Below are 27,119 nucleotides of genomic sequence, written 5' to 3' on the forward strand. Positions count from 1 at the left end.
TAGGTTGAAAATGGCCCTTCTGTGAATGAAAGAAGCTTTCCACTAGTGCAGGGTCACCTTTGAGTTCAACAGTTCTCTACTTTTTATTATTCTGGAAAAGAGTTCTTCTCCATTCCATTTGTGGATACTTATTGAGTGATTTCCTATGGCCAATGTTCTTTTTCCGTCAACTCATTAGGGCAGTTAGCACTTAAGAATTTAAGCAAGAGCCTTACTGTTTCAACAGATAGCTCTACCCAGTTGTATACTGTACTCTTTCTGGAAACAAAATAGCATAACTGTGGATTTCCTAATTTCTAGTGTATATTCTTTTAAATTGTTATTTATGGAAGCTGTTTGCTCTTGCTTTATCTTTCCCTCTGTAGGCCTCTATACTTTTCCTTTTACAGCTTTTGCATATTTTGCTTACCTTGTTTGTGGAGATCTTCTCAAATATCCATATATGTGGCTTTAAAAAAAATTAATGCAGTCCTCTTGAGCCATTCAGGTGTAATGAATTATGATAGACATTTAATTGTGTTCTAGTTCCATATACAGCTTTAGGCAAAGGCTTGTGCCTTGGTGGACTATAAAGCTCCCATATGCAGCTACTTCTGACAGTTTTGGACTTTTTTATTGGCAATTACACAGATGGTGGAGAGTGTTTTTAGCTAGTGAAATGTGTTTAGATGAAAAAATAGTTTGCAAAAATAATTTATGCAGTGAATAGCATTTGATGTTCTTAAATTGTCTTCTCAAAGTTGTAATGTTTTACATCGAATACTGTTTTGAAATAGTGTCTCATAACTAGTGTTCTGGTACACAAAGGAAGAGCTGCTCATAGATATTTAAGGTTTTAAATTGTACTTTTTATTGCTGAGTTATGTTCTTTCCACCTCCCTGCAGATGTGGACAAGGGAAAAATTATCTGAATTCATATGCTTACATCTGAAACAGCTGTCTTTGTTTGCATGTACAAAACACACACTATGATTTGAAAATAAAATAAAATTGTAAATCTGTCTACTGTTCACTTCAGAAGAGTAGCTTACAAATACAAGATCACCTTCATTTTTATAGTAAAAAAGTCTCACTTGAATGACAGCTCCTATGCAATTGTAGAGAATGAGCATCTTAGGGCAGGAGCGCCCACTTTCATCTGAGAAAGTGAGAAACAGTAAATGAGAAGAGACCTGAGTCATCGCTGATAAACTGCTAATCATCCTGTATAGAGGATTGACCTCTGGGAGTGGCAAAGGGGAACTCATGAAACATTTTGGTTAGTAAAAACATAGGTGACTGGGCTTGAGATGCGTGTATTAATTCGTGATAGCTTGTCTTCTGTGAAGAAAGTTTGTGGATTCAGAAGTTGTTTAGAGAATATTGCTAGTATACATTGAATACAGTGGCATACTGGATGTGACACTTAGGTGGTTAGATAGAAAATTAAGACAACATTGTTGGAAACATCTGAAGTTCACGTTTGGCCATCAGGATCAAAGTTTAAGAATTTTGACATGTATAAGAGATGGTGTTGGAAAGGAAGGATTTATATTTGTTAAATGTTGGGTATCAGTAGACCCCACTTGTAAAATAAAGAAGCCTGCTGTTATTTGAAGTCAGAAAGATTTGAAGAGTATTGATCCTACTTAGGTTGCAGCCCTGCACATGGGGATAAAGCTAACTGAACACAATGAAACTTATTTCTGAGTTAAAAGGCATAAGATTGGACTGTAAATCCTTTTTAGTACTGAAAAAAATCCTTTCAGAGTTGCTACTTATCTGTGTTGCCTGGAATCTAGTATATCTTAGGTAATTCATTATCAAAACAAATATTTTCATAGTGCTGATGACCACAGGAGAACCTCCTTCTAGCAGAAGAAATTTTCCTGATTTCCTTCTGAATAGAAGATTTAATTTGCTACCTTGATTGATTGATACTCCGCCTTTCTCCCCAAAGGGCACCCAAGTTGGCTAACAATCAATGGGTAAAAAGTACAAAAAAGCTAAAATACAATTAAACTATCAAAGATAATAAAAAACAGTATAACAATAAACAATACCTTTTCAGCTCATTGTGCCAGTTATTATTTTCTCAGCAGTATGATTTTTGATTTACTTTTTCTTCAAGTAGCACAGACCATACTCATTTGCGTAAGGATATAATTATTACCTGCTATTAACATCTTTGTAGCAGATTGGTTCATTCATAACAGCAAACCATGGTTTCTTATAATGTGAACAAGCTCTGGCTTTTCTTCCTTCTCTCCTTGTGCACTTCTAACAAAGGCGCAAACCGCAGCTTGCGAACTTTGCATGTAATGGCATTCTGTGGTCCTTTACTCCTTCAATCTCTCACTCTAATGTAGGAACGCAGGACTCGTTGCATTATTTGGCATTGCATATGAACCAACCATGTAATCTGAATTTTGCTTTGTACTATCATAATTACGATAATTAGTGGTATAAACTGTGAAGTTAATATTTTACAATTTAAATATATATCAGTAAAAATAATAGCAAAAGTTTATAGCTGTATTTTAATAGAACAATACTGGGACGATAGCCAATAAATTCAAAATGCTAACTTATTTATTCTAAATTATTTTTCCTCCTTTATTTATCAGTAATAAAAACACGAATACAAAAATACACAAAGGAAAAAAGGGGGAAAGGGAAAAAATACACAGATTAATAAAAATACAAAAAGATTTCAAAAAATATTAATAGAGGTGGGTGAAAATGTGATTTTTTTTACGAATTTCATTGTTTTCTAAAGTTAGAAGTGCAGAAAGTGATTGAATGTGTTTTTATTCAAAATTAGCATGATTATAAATTATATTAGCCTTGAAAATGTACTAGGTATGTAATATAGGTGGCATAGTGTTAGCAGATACAGCCAGAGTCATTAGTTCCCCAATTAAATAATAAAAACCAAACAAAGGGTTTTCTTTCTGCAGTTTTTTTGATGCAAAAATGTAAAGTGCAGAAAGTGGTGTTATGTGGTTTTATTTCATCAGTTTTCCTCCACCTCTGTTAATAACAATCAGCAATCTAGGCTATAAGCCCTATGCACTATAAGTATTCTGTGCATAAATCTCCTTTTTAAAAAAGCTTCCCATTATCTAAAATTATGCCCATACATATTTGTCATCTGCATACCATACGTTCAAATGTTGATGATGTTATTTTAAATTATTTATATCCTGCCTTTCCTTAGTCACATACTTAGCTTTCTTGGACAAGTTGCTTAACCTTCTGCTGCTTGGAGATCAATTATAATGTGATTTATAAAGTTTTAACTTTAACACTGATTTGATTGATAGGATTGTAGTTAGTCACTTTAAGGCCATGTATAAGTAAATATGTTTTTTTACATTTCTACAAAATTGTAAACAGCAGCACTGGGTAGAACAACTTCTATGTTTTTCTGATCACTATGTTGATTTTCTTTAAAGGTAAAGTGCAAGTTAAAAGCTCAGACATTCAAGTTGGAGACCTCATCATAGTGGAAAAGGTGATTCTTTTATAATCTAAACTATATTACAAAAAATGTAAATATTTTCTGTATGGTTTCTTATTTTGGAAATAAACTGCATATGCTGCCTAGACTTTCTATGACAGAAGGTGAATAAACAAAAACATGACAAACATCTGCTGGTACAAGAAGTGTTTGCATTTGGGAGTATTCATTGGACAACTCTGGTTTGCGCAGACATTTCATTCAATGAAGAACTCTCAACTTGATATTCATGTTGAGTTATGGATCCTTCTTTCAATTTGTGAGGAGGGGAATGAGATGAACAGATGGAAGCAAAGACTAATACTGAGTTACGTTCTTGGACTGCCAGAGGCTTCTAATAGATACTTCCAGTTTGACGAAAAACTGGAAGTGGTTGTCAGAAGGTTTTGCCAAGCTTTCTGAAGGTTGCACATGGCCTCCCCACACATGAGAGAGCCTGTTGGAGACTTCTGACAGGCCCTGCAGATTCAATTATCCACTGCAGATCCTGCTGACAGGCCCTGCAGATTCAATAATCCACTGCAGATCCGGGAACAGATCCCTTGCGGATACTGAGGGCCCATTCTAGTATCCCAGTTCATTATGTATTTCTCATGAACAAGATCATTTCTGTTGCAGTAGAGCATCATTGCATTGGTGCATATTAGGGCATGAAATACCATATATATTTGAGTATAAGGAAAAAAATTGGTGTTGATCCTAGAAACTTGACAGTTTCATCCTAACTATATTCTCAGCTGGCGCAGTGGCCACTGCACCCGCCCAAAGTGCTGCGAATATGCTGTAAATCACATTTGTGGCACCTGGAGAAGAGGTGACACTGGCAAGGAAGCTTGCACCACCCTGCTGATGCTGCAACCAGGCATTTTTTTTAAATGAAAAAAATGCACATCTTTTATAATAAGGAAATTTTAGAGAGTCCTCCCCCCCCCCCCGTGCCCCATGCACAATTCACGCTCACTAGTAAGGCCCTTTTTCATTAGCAAACAACATAGATCCTTTTCCACTCTTAAGTGTAAAGGGGTTGTTAAAAAATTTTAAGTGTATTTTTGTTGCAGAAAAAATGGTGAGGTCTCAAATGTATAATTGGCAAATATGAGAACTTGCTTTTATTGGTATCCTGCCATTGTAATGAGAATGGTAAGATTAATTATGTCTAGTGGTGAGTGAGAGAGCTGTATTTTTGTCAAAGCTTCAGCTTGTTAACAGGCAGCAGTTTAAAAGATAAAGCTAGTAACCTGAGATGTGACTAAAAGGTTTATGTCAACATTAAAAGAGAAGTTGTAAGGATGTATAGTTAATCTATATAAAGACAGCACATCTGATTTTATGTTTGTCATTTAAGGAATGATTTATTGACTTCTGAAGTTGCCTTTTGCCTCTTCTCTCAGTTTTGCAGATAGTGGGTTTTCAAGTATTGAATATACAATATAGTTCATGTTCTTGAGTCATATTTACATTTTTGCTGTACTCTCTCTTTTCACCTTACATATATAAATGATTTCTTGCTCAGTATAAAAGGCAATAAAATTTCATCATTTATTTTAATATTTGATAGTACAAAACAAGCACTCTATACCTATTCTCATTGGTGCTCATTCTCATCCCATTTATTTTTCTTAGGTTTCAGAATAGATTTGTCTGACATTTCTATGCTTAGCGGATCAGATACTGGATTTTCTGTATTCTGGGAAATTTTCCATGATGTTTAGTGTGCTGAATGAAGCAATCAGGTTTAATACTTGTTTGTATTCTTAGACAAGTTTTGAAGTCAGTAACTTTAGAATGATCCCATCGAGGATCGAACCACGTTATGTGAGAGATCTGATCTATACTGCACACCCATCTCAGTTACCAGTGGCTAAGTAGAGGGGGAGAAAAGGATAGCTACAGATACCATACCTGCCTTTTCCCTGTGGGCCTTACAGCAACTTCAGGGAGGCACTTCCAATTGGAGAAAAGGGAGGGGAGCATTAAATATTCCTATTTGCAGCACACTTCCCCAGTCAAATTATTTGGTAATATTTCTGTTCTCATTGCTAATAAGTCTCAAAGTAGCTTACAATAGAACTGTAAAAGCAGCAGTTAAAACAGTAGAAGCTCAAGAAAAGCAAAACCATATCTTTGAATGTTGACAGTTCTAAATTATATGAGAGAACAAGACTGATTTTCCCTTCCACCTGGAAGATAGCAAAGAAGGCACAAGGCTGACCTATCTAGGGAGGGTTCCATAATTTGGGGTGCCTATACAGGTCCAACTTTGTTATACACTGATTTTTTATACATGGATTTGACTCAACACAAATGGCCACAGCAAATGAGAAGGAATGGGCTGATCCCTGGAGAAAATGCCCCCCCCCCCATTAGAATCACAGTTTAAAAAACTGCTTTTTAGTGTTGCAGAGAAAGTCATGCAAGTGATTACAGGTATAACCTAATTATCCACAGTTTCCACACATTTTTCAATCTCAAAGCTGATGAGAAGGGCCCTTTAAGGAAAGGAAAGGAAAACAGTCATTTAATAATGCCAGAGAGGCTAGCTGACTGACAATCCATCAGTCATTCTCTCTGCAGGCTCCGCTCCTCCCTTCCCTCTGAGCAAGGCTCCGCTCCTCCCTTCCCTCTTCTCTGAAAGAAGGCTAAATGGCAGCGATTATCACTCCCTCAATTCTTTCCCCCTTACTGGGGCTCCTGGTGAAGGGAGGGATTGCTGCCTCTTAGTGAAGCCTAAGCACCAGGGGAGAGACTGATTGACTCTGTGTGCATTTCAAAAGGTTGGCAAGACTGTTTCTAATTCACCAGAGCAAAGAGACTTTGTGTTTTAAATTGATTTGCTTTAGTTCATTCTTTGCTATCCAATGAGTTTTTGCTGGGCCAATGAGTTCTTGGAATGGAACCCTCCAGAATAATGAGACTCAACCTGAATATGCAGTTGTTTTGCACAGATGTTCATCTTGTACCACCTTTCCCACAGTTGTACTTTGTCTTCTCTGCACCAGACAAATATTTTTTTTATTGATCCAGATTTTCCAGCAGGCCAACTGAGTTGCTTTCAATTGATTATTTTGGCTATTTTTTTTAATTGCTGTCCTGATACTGACTTTTATTTTGTGAATTATTTTGTGAGCTACCTTGAGAATAAGTGAGATGTGAACTGGGACTTTATGACTAGTATTATTGTAAAATTCTGGTTCCGGATAGCAGATTTTCCTGTAACTGTAACACCAACACAGGAAGTTGAGCAGAAGACAAGGCACTTCCTGGCAAAGGGTTTGAATCTCTTCTATCTTGTTTGCTACTAATGTTATAGTGATAGCTGTCCTTATGCCAGTCGTTATTATGAATAACAACAAGCACACCATCTGCTTGCTCTTGAAACTGCCTCTTTCGTTTTTCCCTCTGAAAAAATCTTGAAACCCCTTTGCAATTCTGTGTGTAGGGAAAAAAAACCTCAACCTGTTTATGCACACAAAATGTCTCTCACCTCTTCCCTGTGCCTTTTAGAAGAGGACTGACACACTTACATAGGCTGTATCCTGAAGGAAGAAAAAGAGGCTAATTTTTAAAGGTTTGTGGTTTAAGTGTTCTACAAACAATTAGAAACCACTTAGCAAGCTCACTAGGCCATGTGGTAAATATGTTTTGAAAAATATATTTTTGGCCTAGTAAATTTTCAGGATGAAAAAAGTATAAATGGCATTTAACAAGAAATAAATGTGTTTCGCCATAACGTATAATACTTAAAAGTGAGATTTGAAGCAGACATAATTCTAATACTAGAGAGAAGAGTGCAGGTGCCAGCTGCCAGCCAACCAGGCTGAAAGTTTAACCAGATGAGAAGTAAGCTGCTGGTGCAGCAGAAGCTTTTGTGATGACTTGGAAAGCAAAGAGTATAAGAGAACAAGCATTGTAATGGAACAGTAATCCAAATGAAACTTTATTTTGGGAGGAAGGTGGGATGATACTTAACTGTTGTGAATTTATATTTCCAAAATATGATGTACTTTTTCCCAACAGAATCAGCGAATCCCATCTGACATGGTGTTTTTGAGAACTTCAGAAAAAACAGGTATTTTTATTTTATTTGTAATGAATAAATAGATGGGATAGAAAACTTGGTGATATAATTTTGGAAGAGATGAGAGAGTAGATACAACAATGAGAAGAGCTTGATCAGTATTTTAATGTAAAACCAGACAGTATTTAATTCAAAAGATTGAAACATATCTCTGTTCTCAATAATGCTACCTATGGGCAATGTAGCTCTGCTCATACAGACCTATTTCATAAGTTTTGGGTTTATCAGATGGTCAAAGATTTTAGAAATAAATTTTATAACAATTGCAGGATACTGTTGAACATATAATTCTAAACTATTGATATCCAACCACAATAGCAATTAAATATTAGAATATTGTGAATTGGTAACCTTGCTCTGGCTAGACTCACAAAATGAAAAGGTAGTAATGCTACATATGAATGGTAAGATAGGGAAGTAGAGCTCCAGATCCTGATAAACATATTAAAAGAAAGCATTTGAAGGCAGAGCAGGTAAATCTGTGGAAAGATAAAAGTTCCTCCATTTCTGGAACAGTAAATTAGACTATAATTTGTATTCCTTTAACTTACTCTTCTCTTATAGCACCAGTATACATGATGAGTAGTTTGTTTGTTCTGTCAGTAACTATGCTGTGCAATTACTTTAATATGTATTTTGTTTGTTGATTTGTCTGTTAGGATTATGTATATGTTTGATTTTTATAAATTTGTGAGTATAGAATATTTAGCACAATATAAGTAGGTATGTTTTTGATTTTTTGGTTTTCTGTAGCTGCATCGAGTGCAGTGATCTAGTATGCATGCTGTAGGTGAGATCAATAAGTGGAATTTCTGTCAAGATAAAATATTAGATAAATTAGCTTGGAATTTCATCTAACATTTCTTTTCTATGACTGATGTCATAATAAATCTTCTGGGATGTTTATATTATTGCTGTTAGCTTGATTCTGTACACCATACTTGTTTACAGATTATTTTTAAAGTAAAGTAGTCTCACCTAAACAAGTTTGTGCACAGGCATGAAAGTATTTGCCCACCCACTGGTGAAACTGCACACAAAGTATGGGTTCTTCTATGAATAGTGCTCTGGTGCTCTGCTTTGTAGTGCTCCAGCTTTATTATATTAAAGGATGTTGACGTGATACACTCTAATATTTGCCTTCTAAATATGTTTTTTTAATAGAAAACAAACTCTGTAAAGAATACAAATGAGATATTTAATAGTGTATAATAGGTGAAGACACACAGCGAATTACTTATACCAGAAAATAGTCTGAAGTGTATCTTTAGCAATTGATCTGATACAAAATGATCTGGTGTAGGCAGCTTAACATCTCAACAAATTGCTAACTTTCAAAAATATCACAGTAATTGCTCCTTAAATAAGGAACAAACACAAATCTTCAATTGTTTCGCCTTCATTGTACAATTTTGACTGATTTATTCTTTTATATATAACTGACATTTTGAATATTTATTAGATACCAATTTTTCAACATATTGTTATACTTTATATGTTTTGTTTCTGTGTGCTCTTTTATATCTTTACTTTAGCAAGAGAGCAAATTATAAATTAAAGTTTAGTTTTTAAACTGCATTTAATATAACTTTTTTATTTTTATTTTTTTGAAAAGGCCAAATTGGTAAAACTGTGTGGAAGTGCTCCAAAATTTTAAGGCTACAATGTTAAGCATATTTACTATTTGAGTAAGTCCCATTAAACTTCATAGGACTCCTAGTAAACGGCATAAGATTGTACTGTCAACTGCGTAGCAAAGAAGCAGCTTGAACTGTCAAGGAGGATAACTTGCAGAAGATAGTGTTGTTGGTCTGTGGAACTCCTTGCCGCAGGATGTGGTGATGGCATCTGGCCTAGATGCCTTTAAAAGGGCATTGGACAAGTTTCTGGAGGAAAAATCCATGACGGGTTACAAGCCTTGATGTGTATGTGCAACCTCCTGATTTTAGAAATGGGCTAGGTCAGATGCAAGGGAGGACACCAGGATGCAGGTCTCTTGTTATCTGGTGTGCTCCCTGGGGCATTTGGTGGGCCGCTGTGAGATACAGGAAGCTGGACTAGATGGGCCTATGGCCTGATCCAGTGGGGCTGTTCTTATGTTCTTATGAGGGGTGTGGTTGTAGCGAAGTTGTCATACTATGTCTCTGGGTATTGAGTTTTATAATGAGCATAAATCAAATGTGATGATTCAGGTAAAGCTGTTGTTGCTAAAGCTACACATGACTTTTTGTTGAAGTTCAGTTCATTAAAAACTGTCTACCCAAATTAATGTTAATTTTATTTTATGAATCCTGCAACCAATTTCTTGTAAAAATAACAAGGACTTTTCAGATATGTTCAGCACTTCAACAGATAATCAGAACCTTATAAAGAAAGCTGTTACAATTAGTAAAAATTGCTTTTCAGTTATTTTGTGTGTCTACAATGATAATTAATTACAGATTACTGTGTGGTGCCTTTTGCGGAAAGATGCTTGACACATTGAACTTTTGAAATTATGCAGAAAATGTGACTGCTTTGAAATTCAGCTGTTCAACTCAAGTGTCACCTTCTATCTCTTTTGAAACAGACTGCTTCAGAATAATAAGGCTGTAATAGTTGTGGCACGTGTTTTGGAAATTCTATTATGTTTAGAAACTATACGTTATAAACCTTGAAACAAAAAGTTTAGGAAATGTATTGCTTCCAAGAATGACAAATGACTAGAGTGAAGTTTCGCACATACGGCCAAATAAACTTTTATCTTCAGGGCATGAGTGACTGCCAACAATCTGTCCAAAGTACTTTAATCTGTTCACATATTTCAGTTCCTATTCCAGTTTTAACGTTTGATTTAACTTGGTCTAACAGTGTTTTGACACCTATCTCAAGCCACTGAATAATATCGCTTTTGTGTTTTCCACCTATTGTTTTAAACATGAACCTCTAGTAGAATAATATTAGTGCTAAGTATACTAATAGTAGTATACTTAATATGTGAATACTTGGACAACTGGTATGACATAGTGGCTAAGAGTGAGCTATGAATTAAAAAAAAAGTCTGTATTGAAAAATTGCCTCTGCCATGAGCCTACTAGAGCGCCTTAGACAGATCACTTTCTTTTGGTGGGGGGGGGGGCAAGCAGGTGGAGATTGCCATTGGAAGACTGGAAGTGAAAAACTTTGTATACAGAATACTGCTTGCATGTGACACTTTGGATCCCAGCTAAAGTATTTGAGTATTTTGAAGCAGCAGTTGCTAAACTTACCGTGGACTTGGTACCCTGCAGTCATGGAGCCCTGTTGTGGTGGTGCCATCACCTGGCTTTCCTGGGCACTGCCATCTTGAGTTGCATGAGATCTTGTGCAATTCAAGATGGTAACACAGAGAGAGCTGGTCAGAAGAGGCTGCGGTGCTCCTGTGAACATCCTGCAGTGTCCCAGTGAATTTGCTGTGGTGCTCTTTTGTGTACAGTTTGGGCATCTCTTATGTGTACAATTTGGGCATCTCTTATCTGAAGTGCTTGGGACCAGAACTGTTTTGGATTTTGGATTTTTTCATATTTTGAAATACTTCACATACATATTGACAGATCTTGGGGATGGGACCCAAGTCTCAGCACAATTCATTTATGTTTCATATATCTCTTATACAGATAGCCTGAAAGCAATTTTATACAATAATTTTGTGCATGAAACCAAGATGGTGCATTAAATACAGTTTGTAATTTTATTTCTTTAGGCAAAAAAGTTAAAAACAAACAAACAAATGTTGGTGCTCAATAAAGTCCTGTATTTGGGAATATTCCGTATTTTTGGAATTCCAGATAAGGGGTACTTGACCTGTAATTTTGCACTTTTCTGTTCTCCTATTCCCTTTTTTGTGGAGAGACCTTAGTGCTGTATGAATCTTAGGGCTCAATCCAAAGGCCCTTTGGGGCTACTGCGGGAGGAGGCAGGCTGGCACACAGATCTGTGCCAGTGTCTGGAGGCCGAATTCGACCTCTGGTGTGCCAGTGCCCAGTAAGTTTGCACTGGCTCACCTCAGCTGGCATGGGTATCTGGTGAGGGCAGTCTGGGTACATATCAGGGCAGGGTGAGAGTGAGTGGCAGACGGGCCTGTGGGTGGACTGGGCCCGGGAGTGGGGTGGTGCCAGGATCCGGCACTTAGGCCAGATCCTAACACCCTCTCCCTTGCAGCCTGACCTAGTGCCAGGATGTTCCAATCTGCGCCACATCTTTAGGTGGTGCAGTAGCCCCATTCAGGCTGCTGCTGCTGCGTTACCTGGGGAAAGGGAATTGATTCCCCTTGCCCTGACTTGTGCTGCAGCCAGCCCCACCCCTGAACTGGATACAGCACAGGCCAGCTGGCCTGCCTGTTCCAGTGCAGGATAGGATTGGGCTAGCTATTCTTTTATGTGTCTCTGCCATGTCTTCACTGCCCCAAGCCCAAGAGGCAGCTTCATGATGAAGGGGGATCTCATTGACATCTTGAGTTTAGTCAAGAGCTGACCTAAGTTGCTGGTGCCCATAAATGACAACATGGAGCCCAGGTAAATTTCTTTTCCCTTGTAGTCTATCCCACTCCTTTATATTACCTTCAAGAGCCTGTTTCATCACAGTTTCCTCTTCTGTCTTTCTAACAGAAACTTCCCTTTTCTCATCTCTTGAGTATGTTGTATCGGGCAAGGGAACCAGAGGCCTAGGCTGCAGTTTCCCTTGAGGGAGTACACAGGAGTATGTGTCTTCCCTGGTCATCGTTCCTTCCGTTTCTGTGGCTCAGTGGCCTCTTGGACCTCTAATGGCTCGTCATCATACTGCTCCTAGCTTTCCTGGTCCTCCACTGCTCCTCTGTTGCAGAGGTTCTGCATTTGCTCCCACTTCTCGTGGCCCCAGCTCCATAGACGCTTCCTCTGTGGTTGCCTGGTTCTCCAGGTTTCAAGGGCTTCAAATTCCCCAAGTCCCTTTAGTATGGGGTCAGCTGGACTGGGGGCGCTCTGCTGGTCTTGTTACTCTGCTTTAAGCTGACTCCGTCTTCCCACCTTGGCCAGATGTAGGGTCACCCACCTTTTTGAGGCTTCCTTTGGAGCACTCACCTGTGCTGTGAGTGGCTGGTGATGTGTCTGTAGGTTCAAGCCACAGCCCCATGTTCTGGTCACTTATTTGCCACCAGGTCTCAAACTCTCCCATCGGTGTCAGAGGAATGAAATTATTGCATTACATTCAGCCCCATCTTGTGGCTGAATGCGCTATAGATGCTGGGAGGAGAGATGAACCACCACAAGATCAGAAGTGAGGTTTTAGAACTCTTTTTAGCCCTGAAAGCCTCAGATATGGCCCTCTTTTACCATGCCAAGGTTGGAATGTGTTGTGGAGGGAAGGAGTTTCCAGCAGAGCAATATAAACGACTGCGCAGCAGAAACTTGAAGCTGATGCTCAAGGCAGTCCCACAGGAGGCTCGTCAGTTGCAAATAACCACGCCAAACAAAAAGCTGGGTTCCACCACCAAGGTATATTTACAGGAGATATATACAGCAACTTAGCAGACAGCAAAACTGGTCAAACAGACGAACACACATCCGGCTCCACAGTCTCCTATGCCCCTCTGGGAGAGTTTGTTTGCAGGCCTGCTTTATACAGCCACACCCAAACTCAGGTGCACGGGGTTCGCACTTAGTAGCACCTGTCACTTAGATATATGGAGCACAACAGAATTAAACATCCACAGGCTACATCAGATACAGTGCCTGTATCTTTTCTCCTGTGCACAAGACCTGAGGGATTTCATAGGTTGCAGACCTCAACAGAATGCTGTTTTTGGCACTTTTTAAAAGAAATACATTTACACCGGGACCCCAGTATCCGTGTGGGTTTTGGAACTGAAACCCCATGGATACCGAGGTCCCACTGTACTGTCACCTCGACCACTCATCTGGTGCCAAAAAACTTGGAAGCTTTTGACTGGTTGGTTGGGGGAGTGCTACCTTAAAATTAACATGGTACAGTCCAGTTTGCCAATTACTTTCTGTAGTAAGGCAGATGGGTACTTTTGTCCTCAACGCTGATACCATGTTGAGTTGGAGTTGAGTTTAGAAACAAACTATTTTCTTCCATTCTAACTAAAAGGTGCTGTTGTGGCAGCTATCATTTGTGTGCTCTCAACAGGTGGTGAAAGCTTGCCTAGGAACCTATGTTTGAAAACACGAAACTTGCACCAGAGAAGGTATTAGAATCATCAGCTGTTGCGATGTGAGCCTCTGTAACTCCCAGAACTCTTTACCCTTGAGTAGGCACTGTAGCTTCAGATCACATTGGTCTCCCTAAGGAGGTAGAAGACAATATGAGGAAAAAAAATATCTCTCTATAGCTATATATTATTTTCAGAGAATGACCAGTAATATGGTCATATGTGAAATCATGCAATTGCACAGCTAGGAGATGGACTCAAGTTTCCAAGCTCTGCTTGTTAATGTTACTTTTGCCTTTGGGGGATCTCTGAGTACCATCCTAGTGGAAAACTGCTTAAAACACAACACACAAAAATCCTACTCTGAAAGAGAAAGAGTAAGTGCCTAAGCAGTCTAATGCTTTTCATGGCTCCCAACTAAGGATTTTTAAGAGCTTCCATCCTAAATCACAAAAATAAACAAGGAAATGCAAATTTGTGTCAACCAATGGCCTTTATCCTCTGATTAAAGAAGCTGCTGAAAATGTTGCTTCACATTTATTCTAGGTATTGTAAAACCCCTGAATATAATCTACAGGGAGTTTCTGTTATAAGTCTCCCCATTATATGCTTCCCTGCCTTTTAAGTCCTCAACCTTTTGAGGAACTAGGCATAAACATTCCTCATACTTGCGTCCTTTACTGCTTAGCCCTGCTTGTACTACTTCTTACTCCTCTGGTGCTCTTCAAGGGAAATTCCTAGTATTTAGATTTTGCTGTTTCTGTTACTGGGCTTACCCCATACCCTCCCACATTCTAAAAGGGACATTGGTATTCATTACAGTATTCTCAATGTTGTTGTTGTTGTTGTCATTAATTGGGATAACAGGGAAAGTAACCCCTGCCCAGTTCACTTACCCTTCTCACTCAGCATCAGGTGTTGCTACCACTTCCTATGTTCTCAGCATCCTTCTCACTAACCATTGGAGTAGGTAGTGGTGGCATTGGCACTGGAAAAGAAGAGAAGTATGATGAGGGCTTACTTCATGTCCATTGCCGCGGCTGCTTCCTCTAATGGTTATAGAGTGAATGCTGGGCTCTCAGCATTCCCTATGCCAACCATTAGAGGAGGCAGCAATGTTGAAGGTTGAGGGTGAGAGGTCCAACTCCTCCTCTCGGCATCCATTCCCTCTTCTGCCTTCTCTCCTGGCAGGTGGAGGAAATGCTGGTAGCCCAGCATTCCCGCTGTGACCATCAGAGGAAGCAATGGTGGCAGCGTTGGATGCTCAGAGAGAGAGAGAGAGAGAGAGAGAGAAGGCCTCCAACCCTGCCTTTAGAGGTAAGCCCTCATTTGTGTATCTCCCTTGGTGTTCAGTACTACTGCTGCTCTTTCCTGCTATGGCCATGGGGGGAATGTTGAGGTCAAGTTTTGCTGCCACCACTTTCTCTAAAGACCATTACAGCATTACTGGGCTCCTAGCGTTACCCCTGCCAGCCATCAACAAGAAGAGGTGGTGGCAGCACTGGATGCCAAGTGAGAGAGGTAAGCCCTTTGCCTCTTTCTTTCACACCCTACAAGATGAGAAGAGCTGGTCTGAATTCCATAGAGGAGGCAGGCTGTGGGAGGCAGCAGATGTGTGCTGGTTATCACCTTGTCAGCTCATGGCCTTCCTCCAATCTGGTGCCTGATAATCAATCTGGTGGCTGAAAAGAAGTTCTCATGCCATGGGTGAGCTACCCCGGCGGAGGGTATGCTGCTTTATATATAGTATGTTCAGGACTGCATGTCACTCTCTACATTCTCCATCCCTACCCTGTTTCCTTGGTTGTTATGGGATAAAAGTCCCCTCTTTAAATCTAAAAAGGGGCATGGATGTACATATGCTATAAGTCCAGGTTTTCTAGTCCCTAACTTTGACTCCCTGCACCTTGGATAATGTATACTTGAAGAACACTGTAGAATACATTCTCATCGTGGTAATAAGAAGAAAGTCAAATCATATTAGCTATTTACATTGTGCCACAAAACATCATGAAGGTTTTGAAATGTACATTTTGAATTTAATCTAAATGCTAGAAGAAAGTTTCAAATATTACCTGTGGAAGCAGAATGTGTTTTGAATGGTTCTTGTTTTGCAACCTGGTTTCTATTTTTCTCAGCGAGATTATTAGTATTAGATCTTATAGTACTACTTGAACTAAGTCGTTTGGTATAAATGATTGATCATTTCAGTAGGCTTCCTGTCTCAGCATAGCAATTATCTATAACATAGCAGAATTATTTTTAAATAATTCTTCAAGCCTAGATATAATTACAAAATGAATCAAGTTCAGCATATGATGACTTTGCATGCTTTTAACCCCTTAACTGCACAGCATTTAAAGGGCAGAAAGTCTTTGGATGTGCAACTATTATTAAAAGGATATAAATCACATAATTAGAATTTAAGAATGTGGGCAGAGGCTTTGAATATCTCCCTTTTTCTAGATGTTTAGTGAATGCAAATTCACATAATTCTATAATGTATATAATAAAATAAAAATTCCTAAAACCAACAGAATCAATAGAAGAGTCCTAAAATATATGCAGTGTGATCACACTTGGATTAAAAGCATCTGTGTGCTTGTCAATAAGGAATTGTGATGAGTTCAGGGGTATCATATTGACTGTGTATTAATACATGGTATCCTATTGGACCATAAGCTGATTGTTTAGAATGTAAATGAATCTGTTGATGGATCCAGTGACTGATGGCTTAAATTCCAATTAATCAATTGCTTCATCAGTTTCTTAATTCAGATCAAATATCTCTTGAGTGAACATGGTTCTTTTAGTGGTATTAGGAAAAATTAATGCTTTAGATCTAATTTTTATCAATCTCTTATAAATGCCAATATGTTTTCCTGTTATGTGCAAGGGGTCACATTACAGCATAAATGTTTGGCATGTAGCAGATCTTTTTTTTACAGCAAGCTTTGATAGCTGAACTTTACTTCTAAAAGTAGTACATGAAACTCTGTGCCCAAACACATCATCTCAGTGGTGGATTTCAGCTTGCAATCTATTTAAAAATATCATGCTCATAGAAATGGCTGGTAAAAGACTCAATATTAGTTATGCAAACTCTGTTTTACTTTTGTATAGGCACAAAACCTGGTGTTCTTCAGTTTGGACTCCTAGCAGGGCAGGTTGCTAATATTACAACACTTTATGACAGCTTTACATGCCTCTTTTCTCAATGACCCATCAATTAATTCATCAACACTTGACACAGACTCTTCATTGTGACACTTATACCATTTGATCTTAATTTGATTGCCATTAAAACCACGCTTTCCTGACAACTCCTGTCAATTATACAAAATAAAATCAAGTATTCATAAGACGGCTGTAATAGGATATAGGCAGGCAGATTTAATAATTCAGTTTTGGTGAGGCTTAACTGGCATTAGTTGTAGCTAATGTTCTCATTTGTGAAAAATTTATCAGATACAACACTTGAGAGAGAACACAGACAGAATAGCTTTTATTTATATGGTCCTGGCTGCAGGGTGGCATAAGAGGAAAGTATGTTAGCACAATCTCTTTAAAAAAAAATAAATTTAATATACTTAAATCTCCATATTGAAGATGTGAAGCTAGCTGAGTTACGGATTTTAAGATTCCTGATTATAGCCTTTGTGCAAAGAGATAACTGAAAACTGAATTTAGCTGTATTTTAGCTGAATTTAGCTGTATTTTAGATGGGGAAAGATTTCTTGAAGGAGAATATTTAAATATATACATACGTACATGTATGGGTGGATGCTTCAGTTATGAGATTGTTTCTGAGAAACATTGCAGAATTACTAATTAAAAGGATTTAGCAAAGACTTAACAATAACTATTGAGACTTTTGCTAAACTTTTAAATAATAAATGATAGCAAATTTTATTTGCAGCCTCTTAATGTTGTATGGGTTCTGAAGAAATAAAAGCTATTTTTGTTTTCTGTTTGTCACAAGATGGCCTCAATCTACAAAGCCCTTTTGGTTTTTACATTTGCACCTTGCACATTGACTTCTAAGTTAAAATACTTAGAAAGGGGCTTGTCAGAATGCCAGATGCAAGGGAGGGCACCAGAATGTAGGTCTCTTGTTATCTGGTGTGCTCCCTCGGGCATTTGGTGGGCCACTGTGAGATACAGGAAGCTGGACTAGATGGGCCTTATGTTCTTACTTTTTCAGCTAATACCTGCATTTCAAAAAACCAAGCAATCTCTCCTGTTAGAATGAAAAGTCGTGAAGGTGGATGGGTTGACTCCATGGAGATATTTTCCTTTAAGAGCAATGCCAGGAAATCTGGATTGGAACCATTGCTCATGGGGAAGGGAACTATTTAACCCTTTCCGGTTGCACACTAGATCATTCTTCTGAAGTTCTTAATTGCCCTGTAAGGAAGCTTTAATTGGTTCAAATAGAAACTTTCTTACATAACTAAGAGTAGCTTCAGGGGTGTGGCTTTTTTTTGCTGGGGGGGGGGGCGATTATTGTACAAAGGGAAAAGGTTAAATATTGTCTCCTAATCCTGGACTCCCTTCCAGCAAGTGCTATTTAACTTTAAAAATGCAGAAAACAGTAACACCAGACCAAACTATACATTTAACCTAGTGTATAGTTTGGTCTGTAATTACAAAATGAGGCATGGACTTGTGGAATCAAAATCTCCCCTCTGATGTTGTTTTCTATTAGGAGCAAATTATTCCTGCCCTTTCTTCACTGTCCAATTCTTGTTCACTAACAGTTAAAGTTCCCTATTTTGAATATGATAATTAAACACAATTAACTACTTCTTTTCAGGCTACAGTGTACATGCTTACAACATACATGCCTAATTCTGTATGCCTAGCATTTTATCTCTATTTTCATAACTGCGATATTTCCATTTCCCTGAGTCTCTTCACTGCTGACCCTCATTGCTGCATCAGTTAGGAGATCTCCAAAACAATGATTTTGATGATTATTTAATATAAGCTGTGGAGGGCTCCAAGTTGTATTGGGGCAATAGTGGGGAGGAAGGGGCATGTTAAACCTTTTCCCCATTTTGTCTCCCTAGTCTAGATTAGTTGCCTCACTGTCAAAGAGATAAAGATTAAACATTCGTTCAGCTAAATAAGTCTTTCATCTAAAATTTAATGTTCCAGTCTTGTCATTGGTGTTAGGCTCAAGAAAATTCACAGGTTTCTTATATACTTCAATGTAGACAACTGGTAAGGCAGTTAATACATACAGGGATGCAACCACAGGCAAGACTGTGCTTTAACTCCTGCTTCTGGACTTTCAAGAGGCATCTGGTTGGCCACTTTGAGAAACAGGAAGCCTGACTAAATGGGCTCTGGCCACAGTCTAGCAGAGATGTTCTTATGTTCGTAACCCATTCTCCCCTGGGATCTCCATGTCGGGGTCAGTTGTGCAATCTGAGGACCAGAACCTCACTAAGGAAGCTGGGTCTAAGCCCAAGTGGGGAGCATCGGCCATCTTCCCCAGCCAGCAGGAATCCCCTCAGTGGTACCCCTTGCCATACTTAAACAGTTAAATGACTAGGAGTGGACCAATCCCTCCAAGAGCTGGAACTCCTTCAGGCCATCTATCAGGTTCTACAACCTACTGCCTGAGGCTCTGGCCAGTCCCAAACCACCACTACTAGATGCCCCAGTGGCTGCCCTGGAATATGCCTTAGTCCTGCCCACTGATAGTGACGGACCCCACTGACAAAAAGGTTGAACTAGCAACCAGAAGGGCCTTTGTGGCCTCTGCCTGCTCCCTCCAGGTTTTGTGGCAGCATTCCTCTGTGCCTGGGCTATGGTCTTATGGATGCAGGAGTTACCGGGAAGTACCCGCTCTGACCTCAGAAGGATGGCATCCACCACCACATTTGTGGCAGACACCACGGCAGACTGCATCCAGTTCTCTGCAGGGTCTATGGCTGCTGGGGTGGTGGCTAGGTGCAGCACTTGGTTGTGCAGTTGGAATGTGGATGCCTTCTCTCAATCTTGAGTTGTCAGTGTTCCAGATAGGCAAGTTCTTTGGTGAGGCACTGGAGCCCCTGCTGGTCAAGTCCAAACGGTAGAAGGTCCTGCCAACCAGGGACAGACCCCTAAAGTCCTCCCAGAGGTCCCAGAACCAGTCCTTTCACGCCCCCTGGGGGGCTTCTGCAGAGGACAACAGCCCATCTGGCAACCATGCAAGCCAGCAGTCCCAGCGCTTCAGCCCCAAGGGGCACAAGTTCCAGTGACGCCCAGACTGTCCTCCACTCACAGGGTGTTCACAAAGATCCTCATCATTCTGTTCGCCTATCTCTATGCAAGGGGCATGGCCACCTTTCCATACCTGGATGTGATCCACTCCAAGACCACTCCAGGGATGGGGAGCACACATCGACAGGGCAGTGACACAAGAACGGTGGTCGTCTAGTGTTTCGGGATAGAGCATCATCCGTCTTGAGCTAAGGACCATCTTCCTGGCCCTCAGTGCCTTCGCTTCTCAGTTCAGGGGCAGAGACATCCTGATCTACACAGACAATATGTCAGCCAGAGCCTACTGTAATCACCAGGGCAGCAACAGGTCATCTCCCTTCAGAAGGAGGCACACAGGCTATGTTCTGGTGGGCAGCTCCATCAGAGCAGAACACATCGCCGGCATGGAAAACATCACGACAGACTGGCTGAGTCACCAGGAGCTGTACCAATCAGAGTGGAGTCTGTCATCGCCTCCTGAGATTCTTCTCCCTGCATTGCTATCTGAACATGGAAGGGATTGGTGCTCTGAATCGCCCCTGTCCCAGGGGCACCCTTTACGTCTTTCCTCCCATCGAGCTCATACCAAGTGTCCTCATAAAGATTAGGCTCAAGCAGGCTGAGGTCCTCCTCGTAGCCCCGGACTGTCCCTGTCACCCCTGATATGCAGACCTGAGGGAAATGTCAGTGGCACCTCCCATGCCCCTTCCTATACCCGAACCTCCTGTCCCAGGGTCCTATCCTCCACCCCCAGCTAGCAGTGCTTCACCTTGCTGCCTGGAGGTTGAGCAGAAAAGGCTGGCCAAGATAGGCTATCCTCCTTGGTCTTTCCACCTTGCTGACAGGAGGGGCTCTACAGCAGCACATAGAGAGCCCTGTCCTACTGGTTTTTAACCCAGAAAAGATCCGTGTGAAGGACCTTCTGGACTTCCTCCAGTCTGGCCTGGGCAAGGGCCTCAGCATGGCCACCCTCAAGCATCAGGTCTTGGCCATTTTCTCAATCCTGGGTTCCCCAAGGGCAGGGCCCTAGCAACCCACCTACACTTGCGTAAGTTCCACCATAGGGTGAGTCTCATCAACCCTCCTCCTGTGCCCAGAGCCCCCACATGGGACCTCACACTAGTGCTCAAGGCCTTAATCCTCTTGAGCTTATGGTGACCTGTTCCCTCAAAAACCTTAACCAGAAGACAGCCTTCCTAGTGGGACTCACCACAAATAGCAGGGTTTCAGAGCTGGCGGCTCTCTTCGTTGTCAGGGACCTCTGCGTGGTCCAGGAGGACAGGATTGTCTTCTGCACAGATCCCTCCTTTCTCCCCAAGGTGAACTCTGTCTTTCACCGGCCCCAGGAGGTGGTTCTTCTGACTTTTTGTCCCAATCCTTTCCACCCGAAGGAGCATGATAGGCACACCCTAGACATGCTCTAAGTGGTAAGCTTTTGCCTCGCCAGAACCACTGCCTTTTGCCAAACCGAAGCCGTGTCCTATAGGCCTAGTGACTAGGGTAAGAAGGTGTCCCCCTCCTCCATTTCCAGGTGAGTTAGGGAAGCTATTGCCAAGGGAATCGTGGCCCACTTCCTACGGGGAGATGCCACCTTGGAGGCCTTCAGGGCCCACCCCTCCCCAGAGGCTGTTTGTAGGGCAGCCACCTGGAGCTCACTCATTTATTAAGCATTACAAGATGAACACCTTTGCATTGGAGGATGCAGCCTTCGCTAGGCGTGTCTTCCAGAGTCTAGTCTCGCATGCTTCTGACAGCTCCCACCCTTGAGGAGGAAGGCTTGGGCATGTCCCAGATTGCACAACTAACCCTGACATGGAGATTTACTGGAGAACGGGGAGATATGTACTTACCATGAACACCCCTTCTCAGTGGTCTCCATGTCAGGGTCAGTAGGCCTGCTCTTGCTGCCAGATGCCTGTGAATTTAAAAAAAAAAGACATACAAAGAAGGAGAGAGACTAGACACAAGTAGAGAAGAGAATTTGTTGGATTGGGGCAGCGGGGGGGGGGGGGTTTAGGTGGAGACCAGCCCCGCCAAGACTATGGGCCTCCCTTCTCTCCAGGCTCCAGGACTCGTTCCTTACCTCTCCCTTCCCTCCTATCCTCTCTTCTCCTTTATCAAGAGCCTATGCCTTTCGCAACGAAACCAGGGATCCACGAGAGACAAGTAGGATCTTTGAGTCCAGCATCCTGTTCTAGAGATTCAACAAGCAACTATCCTGAATCATCACAGTCTGGGGAAGACCCTGGGCTTGAACAGTCTGGGAAATCCATGCAGCTCCTCCCTCTCAGGAAGACTTTCACCTGACCTGCCTGAATGAGAGGGAGGAGCCCATTGGCAGGAAAGTAGGGTAGAAATTGAATGAATGAATGTTACACCAAAAGACTGCACCAGGCCATGTGGTGTTTCTAAACATGCATACTCCTGGGATGGGAGTAACTGGCTGGTACAAAAGGAGAATGTGAAGTGTCTGAGGTTAGAGGCTGTGAAATTTTTGGAAACTCATGAGGAATGCTTGTGGAACCAAGTGTCCCACAGAACCCTGGTTGAAAAACACTGGGCTACAGGTTGTTTGTAGATTTAACCTTTTGCTAATATCTTAAATTCTAAGAGGAGCATTAGTTTAAAAACTTTTATATTCCATATCACACATTTTCTACATTCCATGGGTAACAAAAGAGAACATGCAAGATACAAATATATCTTGAGTAAAATTCCTCACATTTTTTTCTGTCTCTGTTTAAATACCAGATAAGAATTAGCTTTTATAATTAAAAATATTGAGGTAAGTATATTATTTAAAATAAAGGTTGTGCCTTGTTATCTACTGTGGATGAAAAAATAAATCAGTGGATACCAAATCAGTGGAAAAATAGCTTTAAAGACTCACTTTCACTTGGGTTTAATGATAGTTTGTAACAGTGCTTGATGATGTAGCATTGTCACAATTTGTTACTGTGGACCTAATGAGTGCAAAGACTGGAGAGCAACGGGAGCTTTATATAAACTGCTTGAACTTTACAAAGAGTGGTCTGAAAGTATAATAAGGTGTTAAACATAAACAGTGTAGTATGACTCCATCCTGAAAAAATTGTTTCTGAATCAATTTCAGTATCTATCTGTTTTTCACCAATTATATATGCCACCAGTTGTATGAGACATCTACAGATACATAATTAAACAATAAAAATTATTTTAATTTAAACAGAGTTTGTGAAAAAGATCCAAATCTTTAAAACTTGCAGTGGCAAGAAAAATGTTTGAAAATGTGATGTCAAAATGCTGAATAACTAGAAACAGAGAGATAAGGAAAAGTTCAAACCAATTACTTTTCAAGTCTAATTTTTAGATCACATACTTTGCAGACAGCTTCAAAATATGCATATTATAGAATAAATTGTAAAGTGTGATTTGCAGCTGCAGTTTGACAGCTAAAATGTTGATGAAAGTGATATAGGCCCCTCTATTATAGTCTCCCTATCGCACGTTCCTCACATTTAAGTACTCTACTTTTTGAGAACCTGGACCAGTGGTTCCCAAAGTTCTTAGCACCGGGACCCATTTTTTTTAAAGCACTCTATCAAAATCTACTTAGGTTTACAAGCCTTTTTAAAAAGGAGATCTAGAAAGAAATATATATATATTTTTTATAAGTAGTAATAATCAGAAAAAAGTCTCTCAAACATTTGTCTATATTTACACCTGCTTACAAACTGCAGGAGCTGAGCTCTTTGCAGGGTAATTAGCAGATACAGTGTCTGATTTTTGAATATCTTCAGGGCTTTGAGGCAGTTATCTGAACTTTCCATGAACCTTTGGCAACCCACCAAAAATCCAGTTCTGACTCACAGGTTGGGAACGGCTGTCCTATACATTAAAATTCCCTGTACTTGGATCCTTTGCCTCATGCAGGCTCTTGTTTCTCCTCAGTGCTTTTAAAGGGTAGCTGTGGATTTTGCCTTCGCTGTAGACTATGTTCTTCACCAGTCTTTTAAAGAGAGAGTTCTGGATGTTTACATTTTTCTGTTGCTTTGTGTGTGTGCTCTTCTTTCTCCTCCTCCCACCGTAGGAGCAGAAATCACTATTTACAGTATTGCAGTTCAATATTGTCAGTTTTCGCATGTGTTTTGGCATTGTGTGTTGTTATAGATTGGAATAACGGAGAGTATCGTACAGTGCAATCCTGTGCATGACCACTCAGAGGTAAGCCCCATTGAGCAGTACTGTAGCTGGAAGGTGTGCCACCCTGGGGCATGCCTTCCAGGGCAAACCTCGACCAGGGCCATCCCCATGCCCCCTCCAAATGCGCTTGGAGCTGTGCTATGTTAATTAGATGTAATAATTTATTCAAATTAAATACCGTCAGTCAAAAGTTATTTCTAATATGATTCTTGGTGCTTAATTATGTTGCCCGTTTAGTCATAATTTTATACTATTTACCTTAATTGTAGAAACAAGAATTAGTATGTCTCAGTGTGTTGAAAAATCTTGCCAATAGCGCTAAATAATTATTTCAGAAAGCATGGTAGGAGGAGGTTTTTATTGTTTAGGTTTTGCTGTAGTGATCACTATTGAAAGCTGACGTGGCGCAAAGCAGTTTCTTTTTCTGGATAAAAGGGAAACGGACTATGAGATAAGTTATTGATGAAATTAACTGCTGAAGTGGAGAGGAAATGCAGCTGGCCAATACATGTCATAGTGTGAGCTCTATTAAATGAATATATGTGCAGTCAACCATTCATGGGAGCCACACTGGTCTTGAACTGCATTGATCTATAGTATAATTCTAAATGAAATTGATGGATGAGAGCAGCCATTGACAGGGAGGGTAAAGAGAACCATGAAATGCCTTGTATAGCGAAAGTATGATGGAAAATAGACTGTTGATTGGGATGTACTTCAGGAGTGAGGCATTCTCATGTTGTCTTTTGCTTATTTACAGTGCTTTCAATTTCAGCGCCGATGTCTAAAAAATGCTTACTGCATGTATTTGAATTGTCCAGGAGTAACTGATCAATTATTTTACTCAAGCCTAAATATTCCTTTTAGGACATGTATATTTTTTGAGAGTTTTTAAGAAGCACATCTAGATATGAAACCCAGTACCTGTGAAAGATTAAAATTTTTTAAGGATATTTCTATTTTTATTCCTTTTATAGCACAGTCCAGTAGTTTAACAAATATAGTGTAGTCATTAAGCAGACTGAAAGTTCTTTTGTCAGAGTATTGTGTGAAAATTCCACGTTTTAGTACGGATATAATTTCATGTGTCATCTCTCTCAACTGTGTCCTTTCAAGCATTTAGCTCATTAAGCTGCTACATTTACAGGCATTTGTGAATAAAACATGAATTTAGTTAGATTTTACTTAACATCAGGGGCCATGTACTTTGATTGTGACATCACATTTGTCCAAACAAAATGTGCTGCTTGGCACTTGAACAATCTGTTTCCTGAGGCAAAACACCATTTTTAATGTTGACTTTCCTCATAATTCAGTCTTTTTAATGCTTTGCCAAGCAGAGTATTAATTCTAGGCCAGCAGATCCCAAACTCTCTGAGAGGGTTTGGGAACTGGTAAGTGTTTGCAGGGGAGGGAACGAGGCAGCAACATGGTTGCCATGATCATGCTGCTGCTGGGGAGGAAAGGGTTTTTTTAAATGTACGTGGAAGTCACTATGGCTCTCCAGTGTCCAGGCCTGTGCAGTCTGTCCCATATCTCCAAAGTGCTGTATAAAATACCCAACTTCCAGTTTTTGTCACAAAAATCCTCTGGAGAACCATAGTGACCCCCCCCCCCCCCCGTAAGTTTAAAACAAACCCTTTCCTCCCCAGCAGCAGCACAGTCATGGTGATTGTGTCGCTCCCATTACTGTCACTCTGCCCCTTAAGGGGGCAACAGCAGAGCTTCCCTAGCTTGGGGATCCCAGTGCCCCAGTTTGGAAACTTCTGTTCTAGGCTATTGCTTTAATTGTCAGTATAAAATTATTCAAGCTGCACAAGGAAAATGTTCTTTTTGAGTGAGATTTTATTTTTATTTACCACTGATTTCTCAGGATGAAAATATACTGCAACTAGGATTACTTCTCAATATGTTTATCTTCCGGATAGTGTCTATAGTAGGAAAGGCCAACTGGATCTGGTCTCCAAAGCAATTTTATCTACCTAGTGCGGCATTCAAATGCCTGAACACACAGGGAGACAGTCTGGGTAGCAAAATACGCTTGTAGCCCTTGGACCATTATCTGGAGAAATAAAATGGTCCCTGAGAGCAGAAAAGTTGATCACTCTGGCCTACTTAGTATATTGCTAGGACATAGGAAAGTGGCATGTATGCTCATAAAAGCAAACAGTTTTACTTGACGGTTTTTGATTGGTATTTGTGTTAGAAAACAGCTTTTTGTTGAAGATATTTCCTAACAAAGTTAACTAGAGTCCACCAATGGATTCACCAGTATCTATAAATGAATACATTTTCCCCCTATTCACATGGCAAGCTCATTTGTGCTGAGTTCACAATTGGAAATAGCCAAGGCACAGTAACCTTGAGTGGTCTTGTGAGGTAATTGGTCTTTAGAGAGGTCCTTTTGTTTTGAAGTGTCTCCAAAATACCAGGGTGAATGCAGCCATAACCTCTGCCTTGCTCCCAGAACCAGAACAAAGGTAAAGGTAAAGGTGTAGTTACACTCATGTCTGTCATGTCATGAGTTAAAAGTTGTGACAGACAGGTGTTATCAGCCTCAGGGTAGCAACTTATACCTGTAGTTGTGTTTAAATGTTGACAGTCATTGAAAGCAGTGAAGCTTATTGCTTCAGATCACTTCTGATGCCTAGCACACATTCTCCTCTTCTGAGCCTTCAGGGGTCACGCCGAGCTTTGGTATTGCTTCAAAGTAAGCAACGAAGTAAGCTCCAAAGAAGACTTTGTATTGTTCCCAAGTGCCTCCAGAACTTAGTGCAAGGGTGATACTTTGTCTCTCTCCAGTTTGAGGGAGTAGCAAAAGTTGGTCGCAGCCACAAAGTGTGACTGAGTCCAACCAAAACCTGTGAACTCAAAGGTAAACTTGGTTAAGGTTAACAAGCAGGTTGGACTCCAGCAGGAGCAAAACAATTGAAAGGAAC

General features: G+C 40.3%; 1 protein-coding gene across 3 annotated transcripts in view; it reads left to right on the forward strand.

Annotated features, from left to right (window-relative positions):
* Nucleotides 1-27,119, forward strand: part of ATP9B (ATPase phospholipid transporting 9B (putative)) — a 190,734-nt gene that overhangs the window by 47,196 nt on the left and 116,419 nt on the right. For all 3 annotated transcript variants that reach the window (XM_066623335.1, XM_066623336.1, XM_066623337.1), the window contains exons 6-7: nucleotides 3,438-3,496; nucleotides 7,520-7,571. In XM_066623335.1, the coding sequence (XP_066479432.1) occupies nucleotides 3,438-3,496; nucleotides 7,520-7,571 (111 nt within the window). The remainder of the gene's footprint in view (nucleotides 1-3,437; nucleotides 3,497-7,519; nucleotides 7,572-27,119) is intronic.

Source organism: Tiliqua scincoides, chromosome 4, assembly GCF_035046505.1.
Source record: "Tiliqua scincoides isolate rTilSci1 chromosome 4, rTilSci1.hap2, whole genome shotgun sequence".
NCBI classification, from domain to species: domain Eukaryota; kingdom Metazoa; phylum Chordata; class Lepidosauria; order Squamata; family Scincidae; genus Tiliqua; species Tiliqua scincoides.